Source organism: Raphanus sativus, chromosome 4, assembly GCF_000801105.2.
Source record: "Raphanus sativus cultivar WK10039 chromosome 4, ASM80110v3, whole genome shotgun sequence".
Lineage (NCBI taxonomy): Eukaryota > Viridiplantae > Streptophyta > Magnoliopsida > Brassicales > Brassicaceae > Raphanus > Raphanus sativus.
The window spans coordinates 6696646-6714339 of NC_079514.1; the positions used below are offsets into that span (position 1 = coordinate 6696646).

A 17694-nucleotide genomic window follows, 5' to 3' on the forward strand; every position below is an offset into this window, starting at 1 on the left:
TTACTAATTCTTGGAGAGATTTAGAACACATCCAAATATAACAAATATATGTTTCTATTGGGAAAAGAAAATTGGGTCGACGGGTCTTTTTTCTCATCTATGTGTGTATACGAGTTATTAGTGTATTAATATAAGAAAAAGGAAATCGGATTTTAAAAGTATTGTAAGATTATTTATTCACATAATAATAAAAAACTCTAACATGTAATAATAAAAAAAATTAAATGGGTATTTGCTTCGATACGTTTTATTCTTTGGCTTTTTCAAAGTTGATTTGCATTTGTTCACTACTAATTAATCTGAACTTTATAAATTGTTTGTACCAAAGAAGAAAAACTTTATAAATTGTAAGCAACTGCTTTTATTTTTTATTTTAACTCGCGCGTGTTGTCAATAGATGACAATAACATTCCATGAACATAAAATAAAGTCCATGTTGACTAGTATATTTGGATCATTTGCATATACCCAACCAAAAAGTCAGATTGTTTTTCTCAAGGTATCAATGTGGTTTACTTTAACAGTACTTTCAAAGATATTGATCCCTCTGATGAGTTCACAATAGTATAGAAAAGCTTTTACGGTTCATGTTAGCAAGCAAATTGCAGAATCCCATGGATGTGGACCAAAAACAAAATTTACAAGCCAAGAAACCAATAACTTCACAAGCAAACCCTTAGACAACTCAATTAACATAATATTTGATTCTTATGGTTTTTCCTCTTCTCAAGAAACCAAACAAAAGGTGAACATATATAAAAAGTTTGACATCTTACTCTTACCTGATAAAAACATGGGGAATATATATAAATCCAAAAGGAAAAGAAAAAAAAATCGTTGTCCATTGGTTCATTTCAAAAGATGTTGTATACATGCACCCAAAAGAAGAATTGAGAAAAACGAAATGAAACCGAACCAAACTAGAGAAAACAAAACCGGAAAAGTTTTCAATTAGACTTCCAAAAAACCGGTCATCCTAAGAACGGAGTTACGGTGACGACTCAACTCTCTCCCTTTGAGGGTACAAAAGGAAAACGCCATTCGCGCCTCCATTCTTCGTTTTCCGATGATGATATGTGGCGGCGCCATTTCTCCCTCCTCCTCTTCTTCCTCCTCCATACGCCGGTAAATAGTTCTCGACGGAATTCTCACCGGAGATGACTTTTTCTCCTTCGCCGCCGTCTTTGTTTTGTTGTTTACGTTCTTGCTACTATTGTTGTTGTTCCTAGTATAGTATTCATCGGAAAATATAACCTCGGATTCTTGAAGTTCTTCTGACATTGAAAGGTCGAAACTATCTTTGCCAAAAACGTTAGGGAAATATATTAGTATATGTTTTTATTGAAGAGCGTGGTTAGGACAAGAAGACAACTCTGGGGGAAAAGTGGAACTTATATAATCGCTAAGCAGAATCTCATGTTTTACACGTATATATATGTATATAAGTGTGTATATATACGTTCAAGTATTAATAATATCTTGTGTTGCATCAGATGGCGTCATCGTGAATGTGTTTGAGTGAAGTCAAGGGATTCGATGTGATAATTGATTAATCATTAAGGATGTGACAAGTATCGTAAATTACACAAGACTTTGTATACACTTACACATCAATTTGCCACAAAATAATCGTAATCTGTGCGGGTATGTAATTAATAACATCATAATACTTCATTTGATTCAAAGTTCCGCATAAATGACGTTAAGGGAATTTGAACAATGCCAAAATTATTAGAAACGGGTAAAATATACTAATTTCTAAGTTTTATACTTTTAAAGTTATAACTTAACTATATGCTTTACTCGTTTCAAAATAATCTATGTTTAGAAAAAAATTATTTTAAAATATACATTTTTATATTTTCAATTTACTTTTTAGATAATACTGGTAAATTAGAAACTTCAAAAAAGTTAGTTGTGTTTATTAAAATTTTATTTACTAAAACTTTCAAAAATTAATTAATTATAAAATAGTGTATTTTTAATCAAAATTTAATATATATTATTAATGAGTGAAAACTCTAAAACATGGATTATTTTGAAACTGATTGAGTAATTCATTTACTCCTTTTATTTCAAAATATGCAAATTTTAGAATTTTATATATTAAGAAAGTATGTTAAATTTTGATTATTAATGTTGAAAATGTAAAAATATATTTTCTTGAAACAATAATTTTTAAAATGTGGATCTTTTCGGAAATGAGTATTAATTTCCAAATTTCTGATATATATGCTATTAGAAAATAATTTCAACTATTCGAAAAAATTAGCATACAAATTATGTGGAGCAGAAAAATAAATCCAGAAATAATATTTTAGTAAATTATAGTTCGACATCGAAGTTCTTTAACATTTTCTTTATCTGACATTGCTCCTGGCTCTTTAAATAAATATTCCCTATGTTTTTTAAAGATGTATGTTTTGATGTTTTCACACATATTAATAAAACACATTAACTATACATCATTTTTAAAAATTATCAAATTCTAATGCATTTTAATCAATAGTCTTTCAATAAATCCAATCAATTTTATTGAAATTTGCAATTTTTGTATAGGAAACATAAAAAATACATCTTTGTGAAACAATTTATTTTTCTAAAACATCTATCTTTAAAAAATAGAGGGAGTATATTGTGGATGTATGTATTCTAGTTAACCATATACCGGTGATTATTAAATTAGGTTTATATTACATTTCAGGAAATACAATTATTTTACACTTGCTAGGAAATTTCAATGATTGGGAAGCTGAGTCGGTTTAACGCTACTGAACGCAAGTGCTGCGCGTTTCGTGGCTACGCGGTTACTCGCTCAACGCTATGTATGATATTCCCTTCCACTCGTGCGCTAACTTGAGCCACACGGTGCCGTGTCCGAATTATCCAGAACTGTCATTGGCGATTACGTGGCGCCGTTAATTAACGGCCAATAATTTGTTGCTTTCGGAGAAGAAAAAGGGAAAATATCAAATGTGGCTTAAAAAGTCTATCTTCTAAATTGTTAAAAAAACTGCATATTAATGTTGATTCTAAAGGAAACAAACTACGTGTATGATTATTATTAATGTGCGATATACAAACTAATAAGTGAGTACGAAATGAAGTTAATCTTTCAATCATATAACACAATAACTAAGAACAATATAGTTTCAAAAAAAAAAAAACTAAGAACAATATAGATAGTTAGTAAAGTTTAAAAAGTAAAATATTGAGGCATTTCTTGAGATATATTATAACTGTTAATATCTTTGATATTTCTCTGGGTTTGGTTGAGTGATCCCAAGGAAAATTGAAAATTTGGTAATGCTATTTTTAGTTAGATTTTCTTGATAAAACAAATTTAACCGTGAAGTTGTGCAAAAGCAAGATTTTATTAATTGAGGCACAATTATTAGTGAGCAAGACATGCCTTGAGGAGTACATATAACTAAAAGGGTTACTGAAAATGATTGATTCCATCAATCTACCTATCATAGAGTTAGGACCTTCGATGATTGAGGCTAGTTTTACATTAGGGATTATAACGAAATCAATCGTAATTTTGTCAGGCTAAATTTTCTTTTGTGATTTTGATTATAGTTGTTAAATCTTACAAAACTAAAATTAGAGAATCATCGGTGTGAAACAAAACAAAACGAAACAAATGCCTTTAGTGCAAAGCCAACAAAACAAAACAAATATGGAAAATACTGAATGGGAAGTATATCAAACTTTAAGTAAATAAAACAAAATGTATTTTTTTTTAAACAAAACAAAATGTATTTAAGTGGTAATTCAGAAGTATACAAATTATCAGACTTTAGTTAGGTAATAGTTTTGAAATTTCGAATGGTTAAAGAGTTTTCTTTGATCAGAAAACAATACTTCAATTTTTTTTTTTTACAATACTTCAAATTATGACACAAGTTATTGTTATATGCTCCTTTTAGTATTGATATTTATATGACTAGTGGTGTCTTTTGCGTTTTTTACGTGTTCACAACAAAACAAACACGGTACGTAAATGCATCATTGCACAAACCATTATTTATCATATGATTTAATATTGGAGCAATTCGGTGAAATCAAATTTTGTTCTTATCCTACTATACATTTTATAAGTGAAAATAGACAATGAAAATGAACAAAAAGGTAGACAGATAGAGTCAAGTGAATTGGACATTGGACGAATTCGGGCATTTGATAGATGCATATAATCTCGTCTAAGCTCATCACAAAGACAATGACTTGACAAAACGTAGGATATTGTTGGACAAGTGTGGTTCCTACAATCCTACTCCTAGTGGTCCCTTCGATAATTTCATATGTTGGATACTCATAATTTGAAACCAGTCCAAATACATACAAACTCTAATAATTATTTTGCTCGTTTCACGTATCGTGCTTTGTGATCTTGGTGCATACTGCTTTGCTAATATTAAGAAAAAAACATAAACATAAATCTTTATCAAAAAAAAAAACATAAACAACATTCTTACTTTACATTTCGAAAGTGAAGCCATTGTTTTGTTTGATAAAATGGTGAAATAATTGCTTAACACTATGTACGTACTGTCATTTTTAATTTTACTATTGTTTCATATATATGTATTATCATTACACACTCTACATAGTATTATGCTATCATTAATTTCCATATAGATTTTGTTATTTTAAATTGTTCTATTTCTGTTTAGCAAAAGAAAAATTGATATTTCCTGGCTAGAGTTTTATGAGATTTAGTGCATTAGTGCTAGCATAATCACATCCCTCAATGAATTTCAAATAAGTGTATATGCTTGCAATCCGGTGCATTAGATGCATTTTTCTTCTCTTTTTTCAAATCTCGTATGTTTATAGTCACATCATGCATGAATCATAGATTGTGCCTTTATTAATTTCAAATGGTATTAGATGATATTAATACAACTTGATTGGGGAGAAGTGGAGATAGAGAGAAGGTGTACATTTTCTAATTAGTTATATATCAATCTATATGGAACCTTCTTAACCACATGGACGTCGATGTTAATATTCCGTTAATAACTGTTTCACCTATTTCTTCAACCAGACACTCCTACTATACATGGCAAATTGGAAATCCATGTGCCTTACAGTGAAATAGAAATAGTGAATCAGAGATAAATGTAACTGTGTACAGAGTCAGTTCTATTCTTAGGTCTAACCTTTTTTTTTTTCAAAAAAAATCCTTTTTTGAAAGAGATGATATTTTTAATGGTATAATCAACCGCCTAGTTTCAGGTTCACAGTTATACAACGTTAATTGTTCTATTTTCTGTCTTAGATGATAGACAGCATGTACTAAAATGAAACACCTCAAATCACCCTAATCAATGCGATAATATCACGGATCACATATTCTAAATGTGAAATCTAATACTGTAGAGCTAAAATTTTGAATGATCAATTCAAGTAAACTAATAGATGATCAAAATATAATCTGTCATGTATCATATGTAAAAAGAAGTTCTTAATTTTACCCAAAAAAAGTTATTAAAGTTATGCTACTTCGACCCCAAAAAAAAGAAATAGAGTGATATATGCAGTACTGGATATATGTATACACACGGTCTAATCATTGGGTTAAAACCAACTTGATTTGGTTTACTAAAACAATAGATCATATGTCCTACATAATCAAACACCGAGTGACCGAGGAACTCCAACCGCTGCATTAGAGTCAAAACATCTTCGGTCATAAACATTAGAGCACCTCCAATGGTGCAACCCACCATTGGAGTACTTAGGTATATAAAACTAATTTTTTTTTTTTTTTTACTTTTTGAATAGTGAAGGACTCTAATCTTAATTTTGTGTCCAATGGTATTCCTTATTTTGGAGTCCTTAACAATAAAAAATATTAAATTTATAAAACATTGAAATTGAAATTTTTTTTTATTGAATGATTAAATTTAAACATACATTAATTATACAGCATAATCAATTACTAAACTTGTTCCAAATATTTTCGATTAAATCATTTTTCAACTGGTCGTGTATATGTCTATCCTTGACTTGATCCCGTATGCCAAGCATATTACCAAAATGTGAAGGCATGTTGGTAGAGATATCCACGTGTGAACATCTGCTTGACTCTCCTTCGTCAAACTCTGTTGTATCAAACTGAGTGTGATCTTTACGTTCATCTTCGACAATCATATTGTGCAGTATGACACATGCTCGCATAACCATCCCAATTTGTTCCTTGTCCCACAAAAGAGCCGGGTTTTTGACTATCGCAAATCGAGCTTGCAATACTCCAAAAGCACGTTCCACATCTTTTCGGGTTGATTCTTGATATTCAGCAAATAACTCTGCTTTGGGACCTTGAGGGTGTGAGATAGATTGGATAAATGTTGACCATTTTGGATATATACCGTCGGTGAGGTAGTACGCCAAATCATACTGGTGTCCGTTCACCACGTACTTTACCCTTGGAGCTCGACCATAGTAAATGTCATCAAAAACAGGTGACCGATCGAGGACGTTAATATCGTTTAAGACACCTGGAAGCCCGAAAAAAGCGTGCCATATCCAAAGATCTTGTGAAGCTACAGCCTCCAAGACTAGAGTCGGCTTTCCTGATCCACGTGTGTACAATCCTTTCCAACCTTTTGGGCAATTCTTCCACTCCCAATGCATACAGTCGATGCTTCCTATCATTCCAGGAAAGCCGCGTATCTCTCCAATATCGAGTAGTCGTTGAAGATCGTCAGGAGTGGGTCTTCGTAGGTACTCATCTCCAAATAACTGTATTACGCCTGCTGTGAAATGGGTTAAACACGAAAGTGCTGTGCTTTCACCAAGTCGGAGATATTCGTCAACGGCGTCAGCCGCACAGCCATAAGCAAGCATACGAATAGCTGCCGTACACTTTTGTAGTGCAGTTAGACCTAACCTTCCGACTGCATCTCTTCTTTGTTGAAAGAATGGAATATTTTGTGAGAGGCGATCGACAATACTTAAGAATAGTGGCTTGTTCATGCGGAAACGGCGTCTGAATAAATGAGACTCAAATATTGGATGTTCACTGAAGTAGTCATTCCATAGACGGTCGTGGCCTGCTTCGCGGTTTCGTTCGATATATGCACGTTTCCTTTGTGTATTTGTTTGATTCTCGACGATGCTGTTGTAAGTATCTTCAAAACATGATTCTAAAGCGTCATCGATAGCCGCATCCAATCTTTGATCGACTCCATCTGTCATATTTGCCTATAAAAAATTTTATACAAGTCAATTTTAATCATAGTCTTGCAAGCGTAATCTTTGTCTTTATTTAAAAATTTATACAAGTCAATTTTAATCATAGTCTTGCAAGCGTAATCATCATCTTTATACAAGTCAATGGTTTTTTTTTTCTTAAAATGAAGAATATAGAAAGAGTGTTAACTATTTTTGTCTGAATATATACAAAATGAAGAACCTGTTTGCAGAAATAGAGCTTGTACAAGTAGAGATTGTAGAATAAGAGTTAATTAATAAAACAGAGGGAGAGATTGTTCTGAATACAAGAGAGCAAAGGAAATAGCTCATTCCGAGTTCTACAAACACACTTATAAAGAAAAAGAGATAACAAGATGACAAGGTACCCGTGACTTCAACTACATTACAAATCCGTGACTTAAAGTACTTGTAAGACAGAGATGACAAGGAAAAAGAGATAAAGAGAGTCCGTGACTTGGTTCACATGGAAGACAGGAGCTTTTGTCTTCATCAGGCACATGCTTCTTGTACTTCACCTGAAACAAAAGAAAGTAAATATATTAGTAAATGTTAAGACAACGGTTAACAGCTCAAACGGTTAACAAACAATCAACACAAACAATCAAGGCAAACAATCAAACACTCACAACATTTCAGACAAAAGTTTAGCTTTTACAGCAAGTTCCATCTCAGTGAGTGGTTCGGCCTTTGCAACCAAACTTGCAAGCAAACCTTGCTTTGAGATTTCTTTTTTGATCTCCAACAGGCCTTCTAGCTTGGCCAATTCTTCTTCTTTTGGTGTTTTCTTCCTCTTCTTAGCAGCCTTTGCAGCTTTAACCCCTATTGGTCTCTCTTCTGGCTCTGGCACTGGCACTGCCCTTTGATCATCCACTGCTTTGCGCTTTGTGGAGCACCATTTGACATCATGCCTAAGCTCTCTCCACGCGTGCTCCAAGGTGAACTTCTGTTTCATGTCATTGTGGTAGATATCCAACGCGGCCTTCATCACATCATTCTCATTTTGCCCGCTACTCTGCCCCCTCAATGCCAGGTCGTAACACCCAACAAACTTGCACACCACTTCATTGATCCTAGTCCATCTTGACTTGCACTGCCCAAGTTCTCGTGGGGTTGTCCCAATCAGGAGAGGATTGGAGTTGTAGTACTCTACAATCCTCTTCCAGAAGGCACCCGCTTTCTGGTCGTTCCCCACAATTGGGTCTTTAGAGGTGTTGAGCCACGCACCAATGAGGATTACATCCTCCTTGGGTGACCATTTCCTCCTCTCTTTGACAGTAGCCTCATCAGAACATGGGCTAAAAAAAAGAGGTTCGGATGAGCCAAGGTCAACTACCCCTTGGCTCGTTAATAGGTTAACATAACTACTTGGGTTTGCCATTAACAAAGAAGTCTCTCCGTTACTCTAGTAGAAACGGAGAAGATTAAATAAGAGGTTGAGACCATTGAATCCTAGTAGATATATGTCTTATCCGAACAGCTACAGGCTATTTAATGATGTTTTAAACACTAAATTATCAGTAAGGCACAATTTAATGTTTTCAACCTACAAATATACTGAGTAAAATAGTTAATGGTGTGCATTTACAACCTATCTTTTCAGTTTCGATTTCAAACTTAACTAAACTTCAAACTTAACTACTTCAAACAAACTAAACTAAACTACTACAAACACCAAAACAGACTGCAAAGAAACAACTAAACTAGTTCAAAACGATTACAGAGTACAAAGAAACTAACCTCAGGGGACTGTGTCTCTGTCTCTCTCAAGTTCCGAGACACGCATAAGCAGCCTCCTCACCTGCTCCTGAACACACAACAGAGAAAATAATCAATACGAGTACAGAAAACAATCAATACAATAAAAAAAGATCTAACCTTAAGTGCGGTGCACTCTCTCACAAGCTTCTCCTGCTCGTAAACACGTTGTTTCAGCCTCTCAACCTCCTGTTGGATACCCATAACCCATGGTTGCATGAAATGCAACCCATCATTCTGCCAAAACATATTTTTTTTTGTCAAACAGCAAATCAATAATGAAAAGAAGATAGAAAGTAAGAGACAGGAAATATCAAACCTCGTAGTCCTTGCAGATGAAGTATCTTTTCCCGGGGAGGTAATCATACGTATCCTCTTCGTCGACGAACTCCTTCGTGATAGATCCACAGGGGCACATTTGTGGAATTCCCTGTTGCGCATCTGAAACGGCATAAAGCATGTTGTAGTAGTCTTTGTGTGCTTTCATATCACGCATTTCGTCCTCCATTACTGAACCTGCAAGAACAAATCCCTTATCAGATTCGCTATATCACTATAAGGAAAGGACAAGTAAAAGAGTGACTACAAACTCCTAAAAGCGAATCAAAAGCCCTAATATAAAACTCGAGAAGACAAAAATATCAACAAGAAGAAGAAATCGTAACATCAGAAAACTGAATCGAGAAGAAAAAAATAGAAACAATCGAAGAGAAAACAATCCCTAACCGTAAAGAGCGAGGAAAACAACAATTAACCGGATCAAGAAGAAGAATATAGCAAATTGAGAGACGAAACCCTAAATCGATAAAAATTCCCAATTCGATTTGAAACCCTAAATCTGTTTATACCCCACAAACGAACCATCAAAACCGTAGAAATCAACATGCATCAACCCAAAATGCATAAACAATGACCTAAAATCTCTGATTTACCTTCGACGCCGACAAAACCCTAATCGCCTTTCGTATCGCCTCTAGAGCTCTCTTGTTTCTTTTTTCTTCTCGAGACCGAAGAATGAATTTTTTTTTTGGTTTTGTCAAACTCATCGGTTCGACGCGCCAATCAGATGTCGCCACGTCTTTAAGGATTAATCCTTAAAATGGCTTAGCTAAGCACTCTTCCTTAGCGGGCTCGCTAATTATATTGTTAATATAATCAAAAAAAAATAAGGAATGGGCCTAAGGAATGGACTAGTCACCGCGTTGCGGATGGTCTTAGCAAGCAATAAGCAATACTGAAAAATGGTCCAAATTCAGCCCATCTTTAATTTCAAAGCCCAATGTATACACTCTAGTCATCAGTGTTGGGTATGGGTTTGACATCCTCCAACAAGGCCCATTAGACAATGAACAAAGCCCATATTGCTGGGAAGCCCTAGACATCTTTCTTCTATAAATAAGGAACTACTTCCTTATTAGGAAGGATCTTCTCCTCTTCTTACACTTTGAACATATTTTCTTAGAGATTTTGTAGATCTTAAGGTTCACTTTACACTTGTAATCATCTTTGTAATGAACCTTTAATCAATAAAATATCTTTTATGTTCAATTTCTCATTTGATTTCTTTGTTGATTTTTCCTAAGCCTCAAAGATTTAAGAATCAAATTCTTAAATTTTTTATTGTTATGATTCTACAAATACACCATTTTTGGATCAAACAGTTGGCGCTAGAAGGAGGGGGCCAAGGAGAACAATTTTCAAAGCATATCAAACTTGAGAATCAAGATCGAGAAGGACCAAAAAGAAAAAAAAAGGAGATTAAGCTTTCTCCGACACGAGTTCATCGCAGTCGCTTCATCAAGTTCGGCTCTTTTCCCTTCCATTCGTCGAAACATCTCAGTCTTTCCGTCGGGCAACTACGAGACCTGGCGAACCATGGTGATCTCCGAAAAAAGGAAGATGCTTCTTCAAGCCCTGTTTCTGTCTCTCTTTATCCCTACATCTCATGGTTTCAAAGGTTCGGCTCGGTTCCAGGCTTCTTCAAGCTCTGTTCATCAACCTTTCTCGTCACATCCCCAGCCTCATCAGAGTTCTTGATGGAGATAAAGAGAAAGTTTGAAGCTTTATTATGAAGCTTTGTCGTTGATGCCACCAAAGGACCACCAACGAGCCCAAGACTCCGAGCTTGACGTCCTTTGGCTCATGAAAGTTGCAGAAAAGCACCGGAGGACTTCAAAGTGATGCGTGAAAGCAAATCACTTGCTGGAGCAAAAGAGCAAGCTCGAAGCTTTATTACGAAGTTGATAAAGCTCTGGTTTTGATACCACCAAAGATCCTCCAAAGTTCGAAACTTTCTGGTTGGTCAAACTAGTCGCTTCCTGCAAAACGACCACAACCGAAGCCTTGAGCTCCACAACCGGCAAAACAAAGCCTTTCCACAACTTGCAAAACGAAGCCTTGAACTCCACAACTGTGTCTGATCCATCACCATCCGCTTAGACCAGAGATCGAGGGATGAACTGTGTTTTTGGGGTCAAGCGAGAGTCTTGAAAGGTAGTCAATCTCGCGACCAAAGGAAGAAGACAAGGAAACAGAGGCGGATGAGGTATCGGAGCAATGGAGCAAGTGTATTTGATCTCCAGCGTAATCTTGCAACAAGCAGTTTCTGAATCAATGACGAAATCCCATCACACCTCCATTGAAGGCTCTTGCTTCCCTTTGCCAACTTGCTTTGTGATACGCAGAGCTCACCACCATCTCAGCTCAGACAAGAACGATCCATTAGGAGTTCTGCAAAGTCATATGTGCAGTTACAGTTACCGGAAGAAAAGGCACCAGTTTTTGAACAAGAAAAGCTTCATGTTTATGTGCTCTAAACCCATCTTGCGTTTGAGAATTTAGTTCTCGACTTGACACTTTGCCGAGTTGTAAAACGTTTTTCAAGACAAACTCAGTGAAGGCAAGGTCTGGTTTCTTCAATCAAGCTCTCGAGACAAGCTTGCCGTAGCCGGCACGAGCTCCTCGTCAAACTTCTCATGAGACATCGTCATGGCCCATCTCGTCAAATTGCAAAGGAGGTGCAGCCTCTTATTCTCCATCAGCACACAGCTCCCTGGACACGTATCTCTTATGCTCGGTGACTAAGCTTGAATCCGCCAAAGCTTAGCAACCTTAACCGCAGGAGTCGAGATTATGGTTTCCTCACCTGTCTCTTCTTCACCAAGCAAGCTCTACCAATTAAAAAGATAAGTTCTTTTAATTAAAACATTACATACACGTGTTATGGTAGACTAGCATTGTCAAACAGGTTGTCCCGTCCCGTCCCGTCCCGTCCCGCCGCGGGCTCACTTGTTGCGGGTCATTGCGGTTCAGGCCCGCGCGGGCTGCGGTCTCCGATTGGTCGTCCCAAACCCGTACCGCCGAATGCACAGTCTCTTGCGGGCCAGCCCGCGGGACTTAAGCAAAATGCACTCTTTTGGTTCTTGATGCTGCTAGCTGCTCCATGACTGCTTCATGACGAGTCAAAATGCTCCTTTGTACACCTAAGTTCACATAACAAGATAAACATGAGACATGTACATAGACAACATGAGACATTGTTGTAGCTAAAGCTTCATTGTGTATTGAACTTGTAGATTACTTTATTTTATATTCTTTTTGTGACAAAACTCCATGACTTCTTAGTTCACTAAGTTCATGAAGTAAAATGTATCTATTGAAATGAGTATCCATGTAAAAGATGAGATGATAAAGTCTGAAACAAATTTAAATTCAAGAAAAACTTCAAATTATAGTATTCAAGCATCTTTAACCAGCAAAACACCAAATCAAACTAAGATAAAAACACCAAATCAAAGTAAGATAAAAACACCAAATCCAACTAAGTTAAAAACCAAATATAGCTAAAGCAAAACAGCAAATCAATCTTCATCATCTTCATCTTCATCTTCTCCATTGATAATGGAATCAAATGATGGCAATTTCCCTTCACCACCACCACCACCATCACGATCACCACCACCACCACCACCACCATCACCATCGCCATCGCCATCACCATCACCATCACCATCACCATCACCATCACCATCTTCATCGATTTCTTCATCTGTATATGAAGATAATGTCTTTTGCTTAGGATACCACATAATAGTAGTCAAAAAAAAATTATAATATGAGTTAAATTACCATGTGCATAAGATTCATATCCCTTGATCCAATTCCTAGTGCATATTAGAGCTTGCACATTCTTGGGGAGTAGCCGACTCCTGTATTTATTCAGAACTCGCGATCCAATGCTAAAGGAGGACTCCGAAGCCACTGTCGTAATTGGAACACTTAGCAGATCACATGCCATTGCAGCCAAATCACCAAACCGATGCGCATTATCTTTCCACCAATCAAGTATGTTCAAGCTCTGGAAACTAGTAAAGTCCAAAGCTGGTTCTTCAAGATAGGCTTCTAGAGGTGTCTTTCCACTCACAATGCCACTCTCTTTGCGAAATGCAAAGAAGTCCTATGAATGTTTTAATAAAAATATATCAGATAGATTAAATATAAAAGAGAAGGTAATTTTAAAAATAAAACACTGACCGTGTAGTTCCCAAACATTCGGCTAGACACTGCCTTAGTGGCTTTTTTTTGAACAGACTGACGAGGCTCAGTGGAAGGTGAGTTATTCTTGGACTTTTTGTTGTAGGTCTGAAACAGATTGTTAAGCTTCTCTCGCAAGTTCTTCAACTTTGCATCACGTGTACTCATGTCGAGCTTCCCTAAACAACATTGGACAATCGAAAGCTTAAACCGTGGATCGAAGACTGCTGCCATAGCAAAAAGACAACTAACTTCATCCCAATATTTGTCAAACTTCTCTTTCATTGGTGGCACCATGTATCTGACAGCATCATCTTCGCTGTCCTCATTTTTCTGAAGCCAATTATGGATCAGCCAAACTTGATAAAAGTACAAGTTTGCAGTCGGGTAATTTGATCCCGACATCAGCGATGTGATCTCAGCAAAAGGTGCCAAAAACTCGGAGATATTGGCTGCTCTATCCCATTCCTCAGCAGTGGGCGCTGTCTTAAAATTCTTCTTATCAAATATCTCCAACTGAACAAATGCTTTACGGTACTTGATGGCTCGCTCAAGCATGTAGAAAGTAGAGTTCCATCTCGTCGACACGTCCAAGATGAGCCACCCATCGTCTACTGGACCCGTAGCATCCACACATCTCTGGAACAGTGTTTCTCGCGTTGGCGATCCTAAAACATACTTAACACTCTCTCTTACTTTGTGCAAAGCGCCTCCTATAACCTTTAACCCATCTTGCACTATGAGATTAAGTATGTGAGCTGCACATCTGACATGGAAGAACTCGCCTCCACAAAGTAAATCATCAGACAAATTGAGCTGTGATTTCACAATATCTTGCATCGAATCATTACTTGTAGCATTATCTAGTGTCACTGAGAACACCTTTTTATCAATTCCCCATTCTTTCAATGTTTCAAGGAGCTGAACTGCAACATTCATACCATTATGTGGAGGTGGCAGAGCACAAAACGTCAGAATCTTGCTATTCAACTTCCAATTCCGATCAATGTAATGTGCTGTCACACACATGTATCCTTCCCGCTTCACCGATGTCCACAAGTCAGACGTGAATGAGACACGTCCAGGGAGAGTCGCCAATTCTCTCTTCAGTATGTCTCTCTCACTTTCATACAACTTGTAGACATCTTTTCTCGCCGTGTTTCGAGAAATGGTTTTGACATCTACATTCAAATACTTCCATGTCTCTCTCACTCTTTCATACTCGACGTAGGAGTATGGCAGATCATGCTGAACGATTGTCTTAGCTACCAATTGTCGGAACACAGTATGATCATACTTGCGAGATACCACTTTCCCCTCGAGATTGAGTTGTTGCTGGGTTCCTCCACTCCTAGGAAACATTTTACACCTCAGACGATGCCTTCTCAACCCACTGGTTCCATGCGAGTGTGAATGCCATGCATACTGATTCCTGCAATGGTTGCATGCAGCTTTCATAGTTCCATTGGGCTTATGAACCACCTTGAAATCTCGCCACACATCTGATCTCTGCCTTTCTTCCCTTTCTTCTTCACCAATCTCATCCTCATCCAACTCTTCTTCAAACAATTCATCGCCAAGTTCTGGTAACTCCTCAATCGTCTTCCTCTGTGACACTGCCTTCTTCTTTTGCGACTGGGTAGCCGATACCTTTCCCTTGCCCTTTTGTGACCGAGACAGTGGCTTCCTTATACCTCCACGAATCACAGCTTTCTTTGGTACATATTTTTCCTTTCTACACGCCTGTGAGGAGGAGCCAATACCACCGTCTATAGTGGATTGCGTCATGGGTTTCCTTGTGGCTGTTCCAAAAGTGCTCTTCCTGCGAGGCTGACTTGTTTGGATCTGTGGAGTGATTTCAACATCAGAATCATCACTATTATCGTTTAGACTGATAATTCTTCTTTTGCTTCCTTTCTTCTTTCCACCGGAAGCAATAGCAGTATCAGCCCTTTGATCAGCGATCTGTTCAGCTGCATCAAGAGCAGCTAAGGTAGCTAAACTCGCGATGTCCAGAGTGTTTGGTGGAGAGTAATCGGTATCCATCGTGAACTGCTCTTCTGAATCGCTCCTGGAACCCATCTTCTCTCAAGTTTTCAGTTGTTTTTTTAGGGTGAAGTCGTGAGAACGTGACTACGTGTGGCTTAGTGTATATATTAGGGTTTCTAAATATTGGCTTATATTTTTAATTAAAATTCCAAATAATATTAATTAAAGTGTAAATAAATTTGCTTGAGGACAAGCACTTTAAAATCACGTTCTAAACAAGTAAACAACCAAAGCAACATAAACAAGTCAATGTTCTATCATCTACGAAAGCAACCTAACACAATTCCATCTACGAAAGCAACCTAACACAATTCCATCTACGAAAGCAACCTAACACAATTCTATAACTAGCATCTACAACAGTAAGAAGAGTTTATTACTTGTTCTGTGAAGAGGAGCAGAAGATGGAACAGCCTCCTTCCTTGTGATGCCAACACTACATCAGCTTGACAAATCAAACACAGTAGGAGGTGGCTGGTAATCACTGGTCAAGCAGGGGTGCGCTCAAAACATACATCAAGTCAGCTCCATAACATGCTTATATCGTTTTGAGCCTACCCCTGCTTTCACAGTGATTACCATCTGCTTCCTTGTCCACCTACATTAAGAAAAGGCATTAGGCATATAAGTGACATGCTATTAAATTTTTAAAAATTCAAGCATATACTAAATACTTATCAGAGATTTAAAAATCCAGCATATATTGCATAATTCAATCATACTAGATTTATTCACAAATAACATGAGACTTGTCTTCATTTTCCAGGAGTCTTGCTATTAAATTTTAAAAATTCAAGCATATACTAAACTTATAAAAGAAGAGTTTCATACTTGTCAATCAAGAGGAGCAGAAGATGAACCAGTCTCCTTCCTTGTGATGGCATCACTCCATCCCCGGGAGACATATAACAAAGAAAAAAAAATAATATCAGATATATTCAATGTAAGTTTAACAAAAGACATTCGCAAAGCAACTTACAATATCGATGTATGTGTTCTCCTTCCTTGTTCACCTACAAAACAAATGACGTCAAATAAGCATCAACCAATTATATCGCTCAAGAAGCTTAAAGTTTCAGATTGGTAACACCTGACAAGAAGCTTAAAGTTTCAGATCGCTCAAGAATCTTTGCACCTCGGTGTAACGGTGTTGATTTCTTCTTCACTAAACAAGGAGGCAGGTGGTGGTGGGGGAACAAGTTGGTGTACGACCAAAACATACATCAAGTGAACACCTTCTATATCGTTTTGAGCCTACATCAGCTTGAACCACCACCACCATCCGCCTACTTGTTTACAATCATATATTCTTTTCACCTACAAAAATAACAAACATTAGGACACTGGTTTTAACTAACCAACACACAGACAAAACAAGACACAGAGACACATAGACACATAAACACAGACACTTGTTTTAACTAATCTAACCGACACATAGACAAAACTAGTTACTAAAGAGTATCTATAGTACAACTGTAAAAGAACATGAACATGTATGCAGCGAAGGAGAAGCTTAGGTGGTGGATCTTACAACAAACAAAGCTAAGGCGTTGGATCTATAAGACGAAATGAAGCTCCAGTGGTGGATCGAAGCAGAGAACAACCTGAAAAGTGAAAACGAGTAACTGTTAGACTACCAAAAAAAAAATACTCCATCTACATAGATCTTTCATTACCTCCGACATGCATGCGGTCACCGTCTCTGAAGAAGCCATCGCCGGAGATGCTTCTTGGTTTACGGTGGCAAAGGGAGCTCATCGAGACTTCAAGAATCGAGAGCTTCGTAAAAGGACTTCTCTCCGGAACATGCATGTTTGGTCTGTATCGCCGTCGTTGGAGCTTATCACCGTCGCTGGAGCTTCATTTCGGTGGCGACTCGTCTCTCTGTCTCTATCTCTCTCACTAACGCTCTCTTTTTTTTTTTCAGGTTGCGATGAAATGAAAAGACCAGAAGCTGCGGGACTGTAGGTTAACCCGCGGTCTCCTTCGGCCCATCCCGCGAAAGGCCCATCCCGCACAGGTCTTCTCCCGCGAGGCCCGCGACACTGCGGGATACCAACTCCTAGGCCCAAACCCGCCCCGCTACAGGTCTAAACGGGCCTATCCCGCGGTCCAAGCCCACTTTTG

General features: G+C 37.2%; 3 protein-coding genes across 4 annotated transcripts; all 3 read right to left on the reverse strand.

The window, feature by feature from the left end:
* Nucleotides 1–752: 752 nt before the first annotated feature.
* Nucleotides 753–1639, reverse strand: LOC108852532 (protein S40-3). Its single transcript, XM_018626037.2, has one exon. It carries the CDS (start codon nt 1279–1281, stop codon nt 952–954), a length of 330 nt encoding a protein of 109 aa, XP_018481539.1. The 5' UTR covers nt 1282–1639; the 3' UTR covers nt 753–951.
* Nucleotides 1640–5879: 4240 nt separating this feature from the next.
* LOC108835361 (zinc finger BED domain-containing protein RICESLEEPER 2-like) lies at nt 5880–17694 on the reverse strand. 2 transcript variants are annotated; one of them, XM_057009666.1, is made up of 10 exons: nt 17244–17694; nt 17099–17171; nt 16544–16881; nt 16396–16450; nt 15945–16162; nt 12198–12464; nt 9302–9498; nt 9103–9219; nt 8965–9031; nt 5880–7742 (listed from the first exon to the last, which is right to left on the reverse strand). In XM_057009666.1, the coding sequence occupies exon 10, from the start codon at nt 7207–7209 to the stop codon at nt 5944–5946; it is 1266 nt and encodes a 421-aa protein (XP_056865646.1). In that variant the 5' UTR covers nt 7210–7742; nt 8965–9031; nt 9103–9219; nt 9302–9498; nt 12198–12464; nt 15945–16162; nt 16396–16450; nt 16544–16881; nt 17099–17171; nt 17244–17694; the 3' UTR covers nt 5880–5943. The 2 variants fall into 2 exon arrangements, with proteins under 2 accessions (XP_056865646.1, XP_056865647.1); XM_057009667.1 differs by lacking the exons at nt 5880–7742; nt 8965–9031; nt 9103–9219; nt 9302–9498; nt 12198–12464 and adding exons at nt 12687–13030; nt 13111–13438; nt 13516–13694 and having other exon boundaries at nt 17244–17545.
* Nucleotides 7850–8605, reverse strand: LOC130511084 (glutathione S-transferase T3-like). The gene has a single exon (XM_057007911.1). The coding sequence runs from the start codon at nt 8603–8605 to the stop codon at nt 7850–7852; it is 756 nt and encodes a 251-aa protein (XP_056863891.1).

Bases quoted from the DNA above. Each gene is read 5' to 3' on its own strand.
- LOC108835361 (XM_057009666.1), bottom strand. From the start codon at position 7,209: ATGACAGATGGAGTCGATCAAAGATTGGATGCGGCTATCGATGACGCT.
- LOC108852532 (XM_018626037.2), bottom strand. From the start codon at position 1,281: ATGTCAGAAGAACTTCAAGAATCCGAGGTTATATTTTCCGATGAATAC.
- LOC130511084 (XM_057007911.1), bottom strand. From the start codon at position 8,605: ATGGCAAACCCAAGTAGTTATGTTAACCTATTAACGAGCCAAGGGGTA.